The sequence below is a fragment of the Euprymna scolopes genome, chromosome 40 (genome assembly GCF_053919585.1).
Source record: "Euprymna scolopes isolate OS-2025 chromosome 40, ASM5391958v1, whole genome shotgun sequence".
Taxonomy (NCBI): domain Eukaryota; kingdom Metazoa; phylum Mollusca; class Cephalopoda; order Sepiida; family Sepiolidae; genus Euprymna; species Euprymna scolopes.
The window spans coordinates 12875309-12888329 of record NC_136521.1 but is presented as its reverse complement, the minus strand read 5'-3'; the positions used below and the strand labels follow the sequence as shown (position 1 = coordinate 12888329).

General features: G+C 34.0%; 1 protein-coding gene across 4 annotated transcripts in view; it reads left to right on the top strand.

The window, feature by feature from the left end:
• The window catches only part of LOC145265375 (putative receptor-type tyrosine-protein phosphatase mosPTP-1), a 475862-nt gene that overhangs the window by 423309 nt on the left and 39532 nt on the right, over positions 1-13021 (top strand). For 2 of the 4 annotated variants that reach the window (XM_080121163.1, XM_080121161.1), the window contains 3 exons: positions 5464-5587; positions 8064-8170; positions 11889-11986. In XM_080121163.1, coding sequence (XP_079977289.1) covers positions 5464-5587; positions 8064-8170; positions 11889-11986 — 329 coding nt within the window. Of the gene's footprint in view, positions 1-5463; positions 5588-8060; positions 8171-11888; positions 11987-13021 lie in introns of all 4 variants that reach the window. The other 2 variants (XM_080121162.1, XM_080121160.1) reach the window with 1 other exon arrangement.

Below are 13021 nucleotides of genomic sequence, written 5' to 3'. Positions count from 1 at the left end.
TGGTATAACAAGTGCATTGCAGCCGGAGGAGATTACTTGAAAGGGGAATAAAGTTTCATGTGTTTATTATCAATAAAAATGCCGATGCGAAAAAGTCTGCAAACTTATTGGAGACACCTCGTATATAAAAAGTGATAATTCTTTGTGATCACTTGCAATACACAAACATTGGGGTGAAGCTAAAGCTAATGGTTATAATGTAAATGGTTCATAATTTCAAAGGTAACAGATATTAGTTTGCCTTTTTTTTTTTCTTTTTTTTTTTTCAAAAATTTAATTTGTTTGACAAATGTAACCTTTGTTTCCCATCCTTTTTTTAAGGGAATTCGAGTCTTAAAAAAAAAAAAAAATGAATAGAATATTTCAGCTAAAAATTATTCTAAATAATTCTTATTCATTAACCAAATTAAGAAGAAAAATTATTTTAAACTTTAATTAAAAAAGGAAAATTATAACAAAGTTACAGATGTCTTGAAAGAAAATAGATTTACAAGATATAACACGAACAGTGCATGACAAGTCCTGGTATACCACTCCAGCGAGTGACAGAGCTGTGGAATCAAACGGAGAGTCGGCCATGCTTGATTATTAAAAAAATATATATATATTAAAATAATGTAGTGGATATCTTGAAAGAAAATAGATTTACAGAACGTTTTATCTGAAAATAGTCTCCATAATTCCTAATTTTGTATTAAATTCCCACATGCTTTTGTTTTTAATTGTGAACTTGTGTTAATTACTGCAAGGCATTTTACAGGTATTGCCTTGCATAACATTTCTAATTCTTTTTACATACTGAGTTTTGAGTTCATATGAGATAAATTGTGGATCTTACATATAAACCGTGTTGCTTTTTACTTCCCTTTCTTTGTAGCGCACCAAGGGAAGTAATACACTCTACAAAATGAAGCAGCTAATTTCACCATACTGTAATATTAAGTGATAATTGTTTTGTAGCACTTAATGTAAAATAGTAATATGCAAATGGTAGATGCTTTAATTCCCAAGATGTCAAAATATATTTCTAATTTTTTGTATACAAACTCATAAGTTCGTTCATAAATAATTTTGGTAAATATCATGAAACAACAAATCATGAAAGTGTAAGCGGTACATTCAATATTTTTTATTCATTTATTTTAACAAAACAACAATCATAACATTTTAGAAACCTTTGCATTTGTACAATGCATGCATGAAAAAAAAAAGCGCATATTTTCCTGTTTGTTCTTTTCTTATACTGTTGCAAGAGTTATCTTCTCTTGATTTTATTTGGAAAAAAAGGGAGGGTTCATATTTTTTTTCTATTCCTTTTTTTCTCTTTGTCTATTCTCTGATTTTTTTTCCTTTCCTTTTTTCTTTTTCTGTGTTTCTGTTGTACTTTAATAAAAAAATTTTTTTTTGCATATTGGTTTTCTTTTCTCTTTTTTATTCTCTATTTCCTCTTTTCTGTTTTTATACTTTTATTTTTTTTTTTTCTCATTTTCTCTTATACTTTTCCCTCTTTTTTATTCTTTTCCCTCTTTTTTATTCTTTTCCCTCTTTTTTATTCTTTCCCTTCTTTTTTATTCTTTTCCCTCTTTTTTTTATTCTTTTCCTTTTTTATTCTTTTCCCTCTTTTTTTATTCTTTTCCCTCTTCACTTCTCTCTTTTTTAGTTTCTTTTCCTTTTTTCACTCGCCTTTTAATATTTTTTCTTTTTTTATTTTTTATTCTCTCCTTCTTCTGGACTATTTTCCTCTTTTTTCTTTTTCCTCTTATTCTCCTATTTCTTTTTTCCTTCTATTTCTCTTTTTTGTCCTGTTTCTTTTATTCTTTGTCCTGTTTGTTTTTTCTTTGTCCGATTTCCCCTTTTATTCTTTGTCCGATTTTCCCTTTTATTCTTTGTCCGATTTCCCCTTTTATTCTTTACCGGTCTCCCCTTTTTATTCTTTACCGGTCTCCCCTTTTTATTCTTTACCGGTCTCCCCTTTTTATTCTTTACCGGTCTCCCCCTTTTATTCTTTATCGGTCTCCCCCTTTTATTCTTTACCGGTCTCCCCCCTTTATTCTTTGTCCGGTCTCCCCCCTTTATTCTTTGTCCGGTCTCCCCCTTTTATTCTTTGTCCGGTCTCCTCCTTTTATTCTTTGTCCGGTCTCCCCCTTTTATTCTTTGTCCGGTCTCTCCCTTTTATTCTTTGTCCGGTCTCCCCCTTTTATTCTTTGTCCGGTCTCCCCCTTTTATTCTTTGTCCGGTCTCCCCCTTTTATTCTTTGTCCGGTCTCCCCCTTTTATTCTTTGTCCGGTCCCCCCTTTTATTCTTTGTCCGGTCTCCCCCTTTTATTCTTTGTCCGGTCTCCCCCTTTTATTCTTTGTCCGGTCTCCCCCTTTTATTCTTTGTCCGGTCTCCCCCTTTTATTCTTTGTCCGGTCTCCCCCTTTTATTCTTTGTCCGGTCTCCCCCTTTTATTCTTTGTCCGGTCTCCCCCTTTTATTCTTTGTCCGGTCTCCCCCTTTTATTCTTTGTCCGGTCTCCCCCTTTTATTCTTTGTCCGGTCTCCCCCTTTTATTCTTTGTCCGGTCTCCCCCTTTTATTCTTTGTCCGGTCTCCCCCTTTTATTCTTTGTCCGGTCTCCCCCTTTTATTCTTTGTCCGGTCTCCCCCTTTTATTCTTTGTCCGGTCTCCCCCTTTTATTCTTTGTCCGGTCTCCCCCTTTTATTCTTTGTCCGGTCTCCCCCTTTTATTCTTTGTCCGGTCTCCCCTTTTTTCCTTTTTCCAGTTTCCCTTTTTTTTTTCTTTATCTGTTTTCCCCTTTTTCTCTTTTTTCTATTTTTCCCCTTTTTGTCCCATTTCTCTTTATTTATCCTCTTTTGTCCCGTTTCTCTTTTTTGTCCCCTTTTGTCCCGTTTCTCTTTTTTGTCCCCTTTTGTCCCGTTTCTCTTTTTTGTCCCCTTTTGTCCCGTTTCTCCTTTTTTAGCCACTTTGTCCTCTTTTGTCCCGTTTCACATTTTTGTCCCGTTTCTCTATCTTATTCTCTTTTGTCCTGTTTCTTTTTTTTTGTCCCCTTTTGTCCTGTTTCTCTTTTTTGTCCCCTTTTGTTCTCTTTTGTCCCGTTTCTCTTTTTTTTGTCCCCTTTTGTCCCGTTTCTCTTTTTTTTGTCCCCTTTTGTCCCGTTTCTCTTTTTTTTGTCCCCTTTTGTCCCGTTTCTCTTTTTTTTGTCACGTTTCTCTTTTTTTTGTCCCGTTTCTCTTTTTTTTGTCCCGTTTCTCTTTTTTTTGTCCCGTTTCTCTTTTTTTTGTCCCGTTTCTCTTTTTTTTGTCCCCTTTTGTCCCGTTTCTCTTTTTTTTGTCCCCTTTTGTCCCGTTTCTCTTTTTTTTGTCCCCTTTTGTCCCGTTTCTCTTTTTTTTGCCCCCTTTTGTCCCGTTTCTCTTTTTTTGCCCCCTTTTGTTCCGTTTCTCTTTTTTTGTCCCCTTTTGTCCCGTTTTTTTTGTCCCCTTTTGTCCCGTTTTTTTTGTCCCCTTTTGTCCTGTTTTTTTTGTCCCCTTTTGTCCTGTTTTTTTTGTCCCCTTTTTTCCTGTTTCTCTTTTTTGTCCCCTTTTTTCCTGTTTCTCTTTTTTGTCCCCTTTTTTCCTGTTTCTCTTTTTTGTCCCCTTTTTTCCTGTTTCTCTTTTTTGTCCTCTTTTGTCCCGTTTCTGTTTTTTTCCTCTTTTGTCTCGTTTCTCTTGTTTGTCCCATTACTCTTTTTTGTCCCCTTTTGTCTTGTCTCGTTTCTCTTTTTTTGTCCTCTTTTGTCCTCTTTTGTCCTCTTTTATCCCCTTTTGTTCTCTTTTGTCACATTTCTCTTTTTTTTGTCCCCTTTTGTCCCATTTCTCTTTTTTGTCCCGTTTTTCTTTTTTCTTTTTCTCATTTCCTGTATCACATTGCGTTTTTCTTTTTCTTGATTGTCCTATTTCTCTTTTTTGTCCTATCTTTTTTCTTTTCCTTCTTTATCTTTGTCCTATTTCTTTTTTTCCTTTTTTTCTTTGTCCCATTTCTCTTTTTTGTTTTAATAAATGAATTAACATAGTGAGAAGGATGAGAAAAATATCTAGAAAACTCAATCATGTTCTGCAAACTCGAAAACAAAAACAGTTTTTTTGTTACAAAAAAACTATCAAACTAATAACTGAATAAATATTTGAATATATAAAGAATTGTATTATTATAAACGTTTATCAAAAAACTTGATTCGGCATTAAATACCCCAAAAAGGGTTCATATACCGGGAAAAAAAAAAACAAATCAATTTTCGCCACCAATGCTTGGAACTTCACTTCTTCCCAGTCAAAATAAATGATTCTCTCTTCATGGAAGCTTCTAGGACTGACTTTTACCAAAGTCTTGAAATGGAAGGTTTCCGTCAAATTTGTTGCTAATCTTGCTGGGGAAATACTTTGATCATTCTACCAGTTCAGTAAGCTCTTTTATTGATAATTTTTGTTTCAAATCTAAAATAGATTCATATCCAATCTTTTGCTGCAAAATTGAGAAATTCTTGAATCCTTCTACCTCTCCAGAAAGGTTCAGACTCTTGATGCAATCATCTGCATAAAGAGGCAGATATATCTTAAGATGTAGTATTGCTGCCACATCTGGAGAGGTATCACTTGGAGCACTTCAATTTCGAAATCTCGTAGGGTAGGGAGTGATCTCTCCTACAGTTCCTTTCTCACAGAAGAAGAATTGCTAGTCAAGTGTTTTATTGTTATTTTTATGGAGTTGTTGGACTGAGCTCCAATTTCTGGTTCCTCTTTGTAAAACATTTACCATAGAACATGTCTTACTACCACAACTGCAAAGAATTTTCCTTTCTTTGTGTACCTAACATCAAGTGTATTTTCCATGGAAAGATTTTTTTCCATATGCCATAATAATTTAACTTTACAAAAATTTTATTTCAAGAAAAAATGAAATAATTAAAATTAAGTTAAAAAAAATATTCTAAAATTTTTTTTTTTAACCTTTTATGGAATTTTTTATTTTGAAATTTTTTAAAACCTTTTTTTTTTTTTTTTTTTTTTTTTTTGTTTATTCTTAGAAATATTTTTTTTTGCCAACATTATTTTTTTTTGCCAACATTATTTTTTTTTGCCAACATTATTTTTTTTGCCAACATTATTTTTTTTGCCAACATTATTTTTTTTTGCCAACATTATTTTTTTTGCCAACATTATTTTTTTTGCCAACATTATTTTTTTTGCCAACATTATTTTTTTTTGCCAGCATTATTTTTTTTTGCCAGCATTATTTTTTTTTGCCAGCATTATTTTTTTTGCCAACAACACATTTTGCCAACAAACAACACATTTTGCCAAAACTTTTTACTCTTGAAGTTTTTATTGCTATTTTTACAGTTAGTTTAACTTTTTTTTTTTTTTAACTTTATTATTTTTGAAAATTATTTTTTAATCTTATATTTATTGATGCGGTTTATCTGTTTTAGATTCGCGCAAGATTGCCGGTGGCGATGGGGAAGACGATGGTGTAACTGCTGCTGTTGTCATAGCGGGCATTGTGATCCCCCTCATAATTATTCTCATTGTTGTCCTAGTCACAATCAGTTTTAGGCAAGTCTTTTTAAGAAACCTTTTTCTTTCCTCTACACCATGTGTATATCTTGCTCAAAATATCTCTTATTTAAACATAATATCGACCTTTTTTCTATATATATATATATATATATATATATATATATAAGGTTCATTAAATACTTTTGCAAGCAAAATCCGATCCTCCATTTTGCTAAATCCTATCCCTCTGATGAGAAAAGTATTTCTTCGAAACTCAGTGGATTAAGGACTATCCACTTATTTAGTGCTTCCTTTTCAAATTAAATGTTTTAAACTCTTTTTCAAGGTGTTTTTTAACATGTTTTATTAACTATTTGCACTTATATATAAAAGGTTGGTGCAAAAATGTAGTGTTTTGATGTTTATATAAAAAAAACGGCATTATTTTTGCACCAACCTAATACAAAATTAAAAAATCTGTTTAAAGCGAAACAAGTGCAGAATTTTATTCAATAAACAAACATTTATTTATTAAAATTAAATTCGATATTTCAATCCATAACAGAATCTCCATCAGGAAAATACAGGTTTTTTTTCTTTCTGTGCCAAGGCAATGGTAAGACTTCGCACGTCTTCAATGAGGTGAAGTATGTTTAAATGTCCGATACAGCAGAGGGCACCAGACAAGCGCATATGTGTTATGTAATGTGTTAATTTTTTTAGTTTTGTATTCCATATCAACAGTGCTTACTATAAACAGTGGACGGTCTATTAACACATATACACTCGACCAGCGCCCTCCGATATATCGGACATTTAAACATTATACCTCACTAACATCTGAAGGAAGACATGCCTAACTTTACTATTACCACACGCTGTTATTTCAGTGACAACTGTACTCTCATTAACCCTTATCCTCGAGTGGCCTTTGGGCCTTAATAAATAAAATTCTGATTTGTTGTATAGTAATGCAAAAAGTCTTAAAAATTATTTTTTTCTAAAGGGATACAATGTTCGGACTATGTATATTTGTTTACAAGCAATGCTTCAAGCGAACTACATTTCTCTTGCATATGTGTGTATAAAATTATTCAGACACATATTTTGACATTTTATGGCTTATCAGTGTAGTTGATACGAAAATATGTACCATTAGAATCAACATATTTTTGCCAATGAAAAACAAGTTTATTTATCCGATTAGCATAGAAACCCGGAGTTCTGGAAGCGATGAAGTTATTGAAGGCTGATTCGATATCATTTCGGCTTTTAAAGCATTTTTTGCACAGGAAGTTGTCGAGATGCTTGAAGTGATAATCGGTGGGCGAGAGATCCGGTGAATATGGTGGATGAGGCAGGGTCTCGTAGCCCAATTCATTCATCATCTGCAGAGTCAGTTGAGCAACATGTGAGCGAGCGTTGTCATGGAGGAGAATTGATCCTTTCATATTGACCAATCTCTGGCACATACGTTGGAACTTCTGGTGAATTTTGTCAATTTGTCGGCAGTACTTCTCCACCGTAATTGTTTTGCCCAGATTCAAGAAGCTGTGATGGATGAGATCGGCCACAGACCATCAGTCAGTCACCATAACCTCATTTTTTGGTGCAATTTCGTTTTTAGGAAGTTTTGTGGATCTTCTCTGGCATTCAACCACTGTGCCAAACATCGCTGGTTGTTGTAGAGGATCACATCTCATCACACATCACAATCTACTCGAGAAATGGGTCGTTTTTGCTCAAAGCAATGATTTTTTTTGATTATCGTTCAGTTCATGCGACACTCATGTATCCAACTTTTTTGACTTACCTATTTGCTTTAAATGGCAAACAACTGTTGAGTGGTCGACCTCAAGTTCAACAGCAACTTCTTGTGTGGTTTTGTGAGGATTGGCTTGAATTAAAGCTTTCAAATGCTCGTTATCAACTGCAGTTGGCTAGCTGCAACCATCTTAATCTTCGAAGCTCTCATCACCACTGTGAAATTTCTTGAACCACCGTTGTGCCACATTTTCGTTAGTGGTTCTTGGGCCAAATGCATCATTAATATCACGAGCTGTCTTGGCAGCTTTTCGGCCTAGTTTGAACTGGAACAAGAAAATCATGCAGATTTGAATTTTTATCCATGCTGTCCAAAAGCCTGCAAAAAGATGAATGAAGAGATTGAGAATGGTAACGAATAATAAGATTCGATAGAGCGAAAAACGCGCTTTAAAATGATATATAACATGGCTTTATATATCAATGAATTAAATCCAAAATCATATATAAATTTAACATGTGAGAAAACGATATTGTTTTTGCACCAACCTAATAGCAAAATTCAAAACTGGGACCCCACTGAATAGCCATAAAATGGTGAAATATATTTCCAGGGATGATTATAGTTTTACACATAGACTATCCTTTGATCAGTACATCACACGTGTCCCCATCCCATTTCTATTATGTAGGTAATAAATGCTATTAAACAATTGTGTATTAAATTAAAATTTAATTTCGGTGCTGATTTGTTTGTTTTTCTTAGCAGATCGCTGACTTGCCGTCAGTATTACCAAGCAGCTTACAACTATCTGGCTGTACCTAGCCATTCGCAGTCGTCCCCACCCACAGTTATTCCTGTGCCAGAAACATATGGTATGTATAAACACATCTTCTATTTTGAAATTGACGAGAAAGAAAACGGTTACTTTAATCTTTGTCCCAATTTAGGTTTCTTGATAATGTGCAGAAACATACCTGTAATCCTCCCCCCTCCACACACACTTTTTTCTTCTCCGCAACCTCGCTCCCTCACAGATGTTGATGTTGTTAGTCTCGATCTATAAATACTATCAGGTTGACAAGAAAAGTTCTTGCAGTTGCATCTTGGCTCAAACAAAAATCTATGTGTATTTATATCCAGTAACGTAAATATCTTGTGTTCTGGTGGCAATGAAGTCGCTGAAGGCACTTTTGATATTGGTTAGATTTTTTAAGCATTTCTCACGCAGAAAGTTGTCAAGATGCTTGAAAAAGTAATAGTCAGTAGGTGAGAGGTCTTGAGAGTATGGCGGATGAGGCAGTTTTGTAGCCCAATTCGTTCAACTTTTGCAGGGTTGGTTTAGCAATGTGCAGTTGGGCATTGTTGTGGAGAATTGGGCCTTTTCTGTTGACTAATGCTGGGTGTTCTTGTCATTTCTAGTCCATTTGTTGACAGTACTTCCCTACCATAGTGGTTTCGCCTGCATTAAAAAAAAACTAGGATGATACCGTTTGCAGACCACCAAACAGTCAGCATGTCCTTCTTTTGGTTCAACTCTGGCTGTGAGAAGTGTGGTGGAGCTTATCAACGTCTAACCACTTAGCTGAGCATTGCCGGTTGTCATAAAACACCCGTTTTCCATCGCAGGTCACAACCCAGTGGAGAAACGGGTCATTCTTGTTGCGTGAAAGGGAAGATGACACTTCATAACAGCATTTCATTTGGTTGTTGTTCAATTTCTAAGGCACCCATTTATCAAGTTTTTTTGTCTTTTCGATCTCTCTCAGGTGGTTGGAAATTGTTGTAAACCTTACGTCTAATTCGAAAGCAAGTTCTTGAACAATTGTGTGTGGATTGGCTTCGACTAAGGTTCTTAATCATTGTCAGCATCTGATGACTGACCATTACACTGATTATCTTCAAGACGCGTCACCACCATGGAATTTTTTAAACCACCATTATGCTGTACGTTCAATAGTGGTTCCTGGGCCAAATACTTCATTGATAACGTAAGCTGTTTCTGCAGCTTTTTGACCTAGCTTGAATTGAAATAAGAAAATTGTGCAAATGTTTTTTTTTCCATCTTATATCCAACATTCTGAAAAGAAGACATGATTGTTTTAAAATGATTGTAATTTAAATGATTAGACAGAACGGAAAACGCCCTTTAAAATGATATATAAAGTAAAGGTATTATAATGAAAACTTGTTTGAAAATATATCATTTGAAATCAAAAAGAAACATTCTGTCAGAACTTTGTCAACCTAATATTATGGGATGTGTTTTTCAGAATCGTTTGATCTTTTCTCTGCTTACTTTGTTGCAACCCCTTGGTCTAATAATCTCGATCAATTCGCTGTTTTGTACCAAAGGTGGACCAGCAGAGTACTGTTGTCATATTTGGGCTGGTGAATCTCTTTTCCATTTGATTTATCTTGATAAATTGCAGAAATGTATCTGTAATTTGATTGACCCTTCCCGCTCGTTCTTCTCTGCAATCTCTTTCTTAGATGCTCGCTAAAGTAAATAAAAATTGAATAAATTACAATATTTATTAATCCATCATTTTTAAAATAGAAAAATGCGAGCATGAAAAGTAAGATTAAACATGGAAAAGTAAAGGACTAGTTGTTAAAACTGGAAAAGAAAAAGACAAGATATTCTAGTAAAAAATATAATAAATTTATAACTTAAAATATTGCAGCATTAGGAATTGATTATATAATGTTATAAATTGAATTAGAAAAAAATTTGTAACACTGCAATATTTTAAGTTACAAATTATATTTTTTTACTAGAATATCTTGTCTTTTTCTTTTCCAGTTTTAAAAACTAGTCTTTTACTTTTCCATGTTTAAACTTAACCATATTACTTTTCATGCTCACATTTTTCTATTGTAATCCATGATTTTTCCAGGCTTCCAATAAATTCACTTGTTCTTTAATTTCAGTCTTATTTTTTTGACAACAATGTATGGCACGTGTCTGCTTTCAATAAAATCCCCCAATTATCTCCTTTTCATTCTCTCTGTTTCACTTGTTACTTCTATTTTCACGGCAGCAGTGAATTAGTAGCAACAGTAGTCGCTGAAGCAACGTGGTTGCTATGGAAACCAGTCATAAAAAACGTTGCTCTCCTCGATTGAGATTGTCGGACTGACTTCCTCATCTTGGTTGTTATAGTCACAACGTTTCGGCCGTTTTGCCCTCTGGCCTTCATCAGGTGTTTTGTATTGAACTGGGGAGCCGTTTGTTAGGAGTCTCGAACCCAACCCTATTACGGGGGTACCGTGTTCGGACTCAAACAAAAACCAATTAAGAATTGTCCTAGTGACATATGGCCGAGATAATACAAGGTTTTATTGGTTTAAAGTCTCATCAGCACCAGGATTAAACAGGATTTAAAATAAAATTTAATATATGATTAACACACACACACACACACACATTTTATTTATATATATATATATATATATATATATATATATATATATATAAATAAACACAACAAACAAGAAAATTGATGAAGGCAATAAAACCTTATTTATAATTGAGCTGGGTTTCTTTTTTCAATTTTTGCATGCTGGGAAGCATTTTTGGCACTTGTGTATAGGTACAACTTTTTTTGGTTTTCAGTTGGGACATTTGAAGAGTGCATAGCAGGGGCAAGCAAATGCAATTTAAGGACTGAATAGAAAATGAATAAATGGGATAATTATAAATACAAAAGTACAGCTGAAGGGGAGAAACAAATAAATTAATAAATAAAAATATGGAAACTTGACAAACAACGAGAATTAGTCTCAACATCGGAGGTATGTTTTTGACTGTTCGTGATATGTAAAGATTGTCCGCACTTTTCTTAATAACTATGCCTTGGAATTTAAAAAAATTTTGCACAAACATTAAACACGATATGAGTAAAAAAAAAAAAAGTGACAGAACGGATTTTCCGATAAAATTCCGGTTGCTCCTCTAGGTGTGCCTTTCGGGTTAAAATGGCTAAAATTAACACTTTTTTGCTTATTAAAAAAAATTGAACGTTTGGATTTTTATAAAACTTTCTGAAAAGTTGTAACTTACTGCTTTCTATATAATTTTGTTTGTCAATACTTTGCGATAACTCTTGGGTGTGCCTTAGGGGCTCTTTTAGGGCTAATAAAAAAAAAACACTCCATTTTGGGACTATTTTACCATATTTGTCCAAAATTTTCTGTGTATGTCTATTTAGCAGTTTTGCATGGTGCTGAACTCAAATTTAAATACGTTAAGCCCTTAGGGACTTTTGGGGCTAAATGGTGGGGGGGGGCAATAATGGACTTAGTAAATTTTTTTTTTTTTTTTTTTTTTTTTTTTTTTTTTGCATGGTGCAGAACTACAATTTACATATGTTAAGGCCTAAAACTGCATCGTTTGTTTATTTTCACCAGGATTTGACATCCCCTGGGGACTTTTGGGGCTGAATGGGGAGGAGAGCGGGGGGGGGGCAATGCTGAACTTAGTCACTTTTTTTTTTTTTTATACCTTGTTCACTGTGCACTCATAGGGGACCATGCATGCTTCACTTTCTTTTTGAAATAATGTTGCAATAAAAAATTTTGTGTTTGCAGAGGAAGCTGACTATCCTTCCATACCCGTATCGGATTTCATCGCTCATGTGGAACTCCTACATGCTGACAGTGATATAGGATTCTCACAGCAGTTCGATGTAAGTTATCCCCCCCCCCCCCCTTTTTTTTTTTTTTTTTTTTTTTTTTTTACTTTCACGTTTTACAATTTCTGAATCCTCGAAAAAACACTTTCACATAAACTGGTAGGAAGAAAGAAAGATAAAACGCTCTATTTTATTTTTGGGTGGAGAGTCTCCTGTTACGTGTATTTAATATCAGAAGATGGCAGAACATGAAAGCAGATCTATCTGATCCGTCATCTTACTGATAGTTGATGGATCTTTGGAGAGATAAAAAAAAGGAAAGGAAAATCACCAAGACGAATTTTCAGATCAATAAATCCGAACTGTATTTTTCTTTTTAGGTTTTACTTTATTTTGTGTCATCTTAGATGTGTTATTGCATATAACTTTATATCTACATGTAAGAAATTGTGTGTGTGTGTGTGTGTATGTATATATATATATATATATATATATATATATATATATATATATATCTGTGAAAGTGTCTGTCTGTGTACATTTCCCTACGCAATAACTGTCAATTTTCAGTCTGCAGACTCGAAATTTGATATATAGGGTACTGAGATTTGGGAAAATTCATGTAATTTGTTTTCGGCCAGGAATTTGGCTGTTAAGGGGTCAAAGTTCAAGGCTTTGACCTTTGAGAACTCTACCAAATTCCTCCGCCAATTTTGGGTATAAACAATTGAAATTTTCGATATAGATTCCTTGGACATGGCTCTAACTTAACTTGATTTGAGCCCAAAACAATAAATGTTAAGGGGTCATAATAGGGGTCAGAGTTAAAAAAAAACATTTGACCTCTGCGGTCTCTGCCAAATTACTCAGCCAATTTTGGGTCTAAACATTTGAAATTTTACATAAATGGTATTTAGATATGCAGCAAGCTTTTTAATCAGTTTTTGGGTGAAAATTTGGCTGTCAGGAGGTCAAAGTTGAAAGTGTTGACATTTGCAGACTCTACCAAACTCCATCGCCAATTTTAGGTCTAAACACTTGAAATTTTAGATGTAGTTTACCTGGACATGAGTCAAACTTTTTAATATA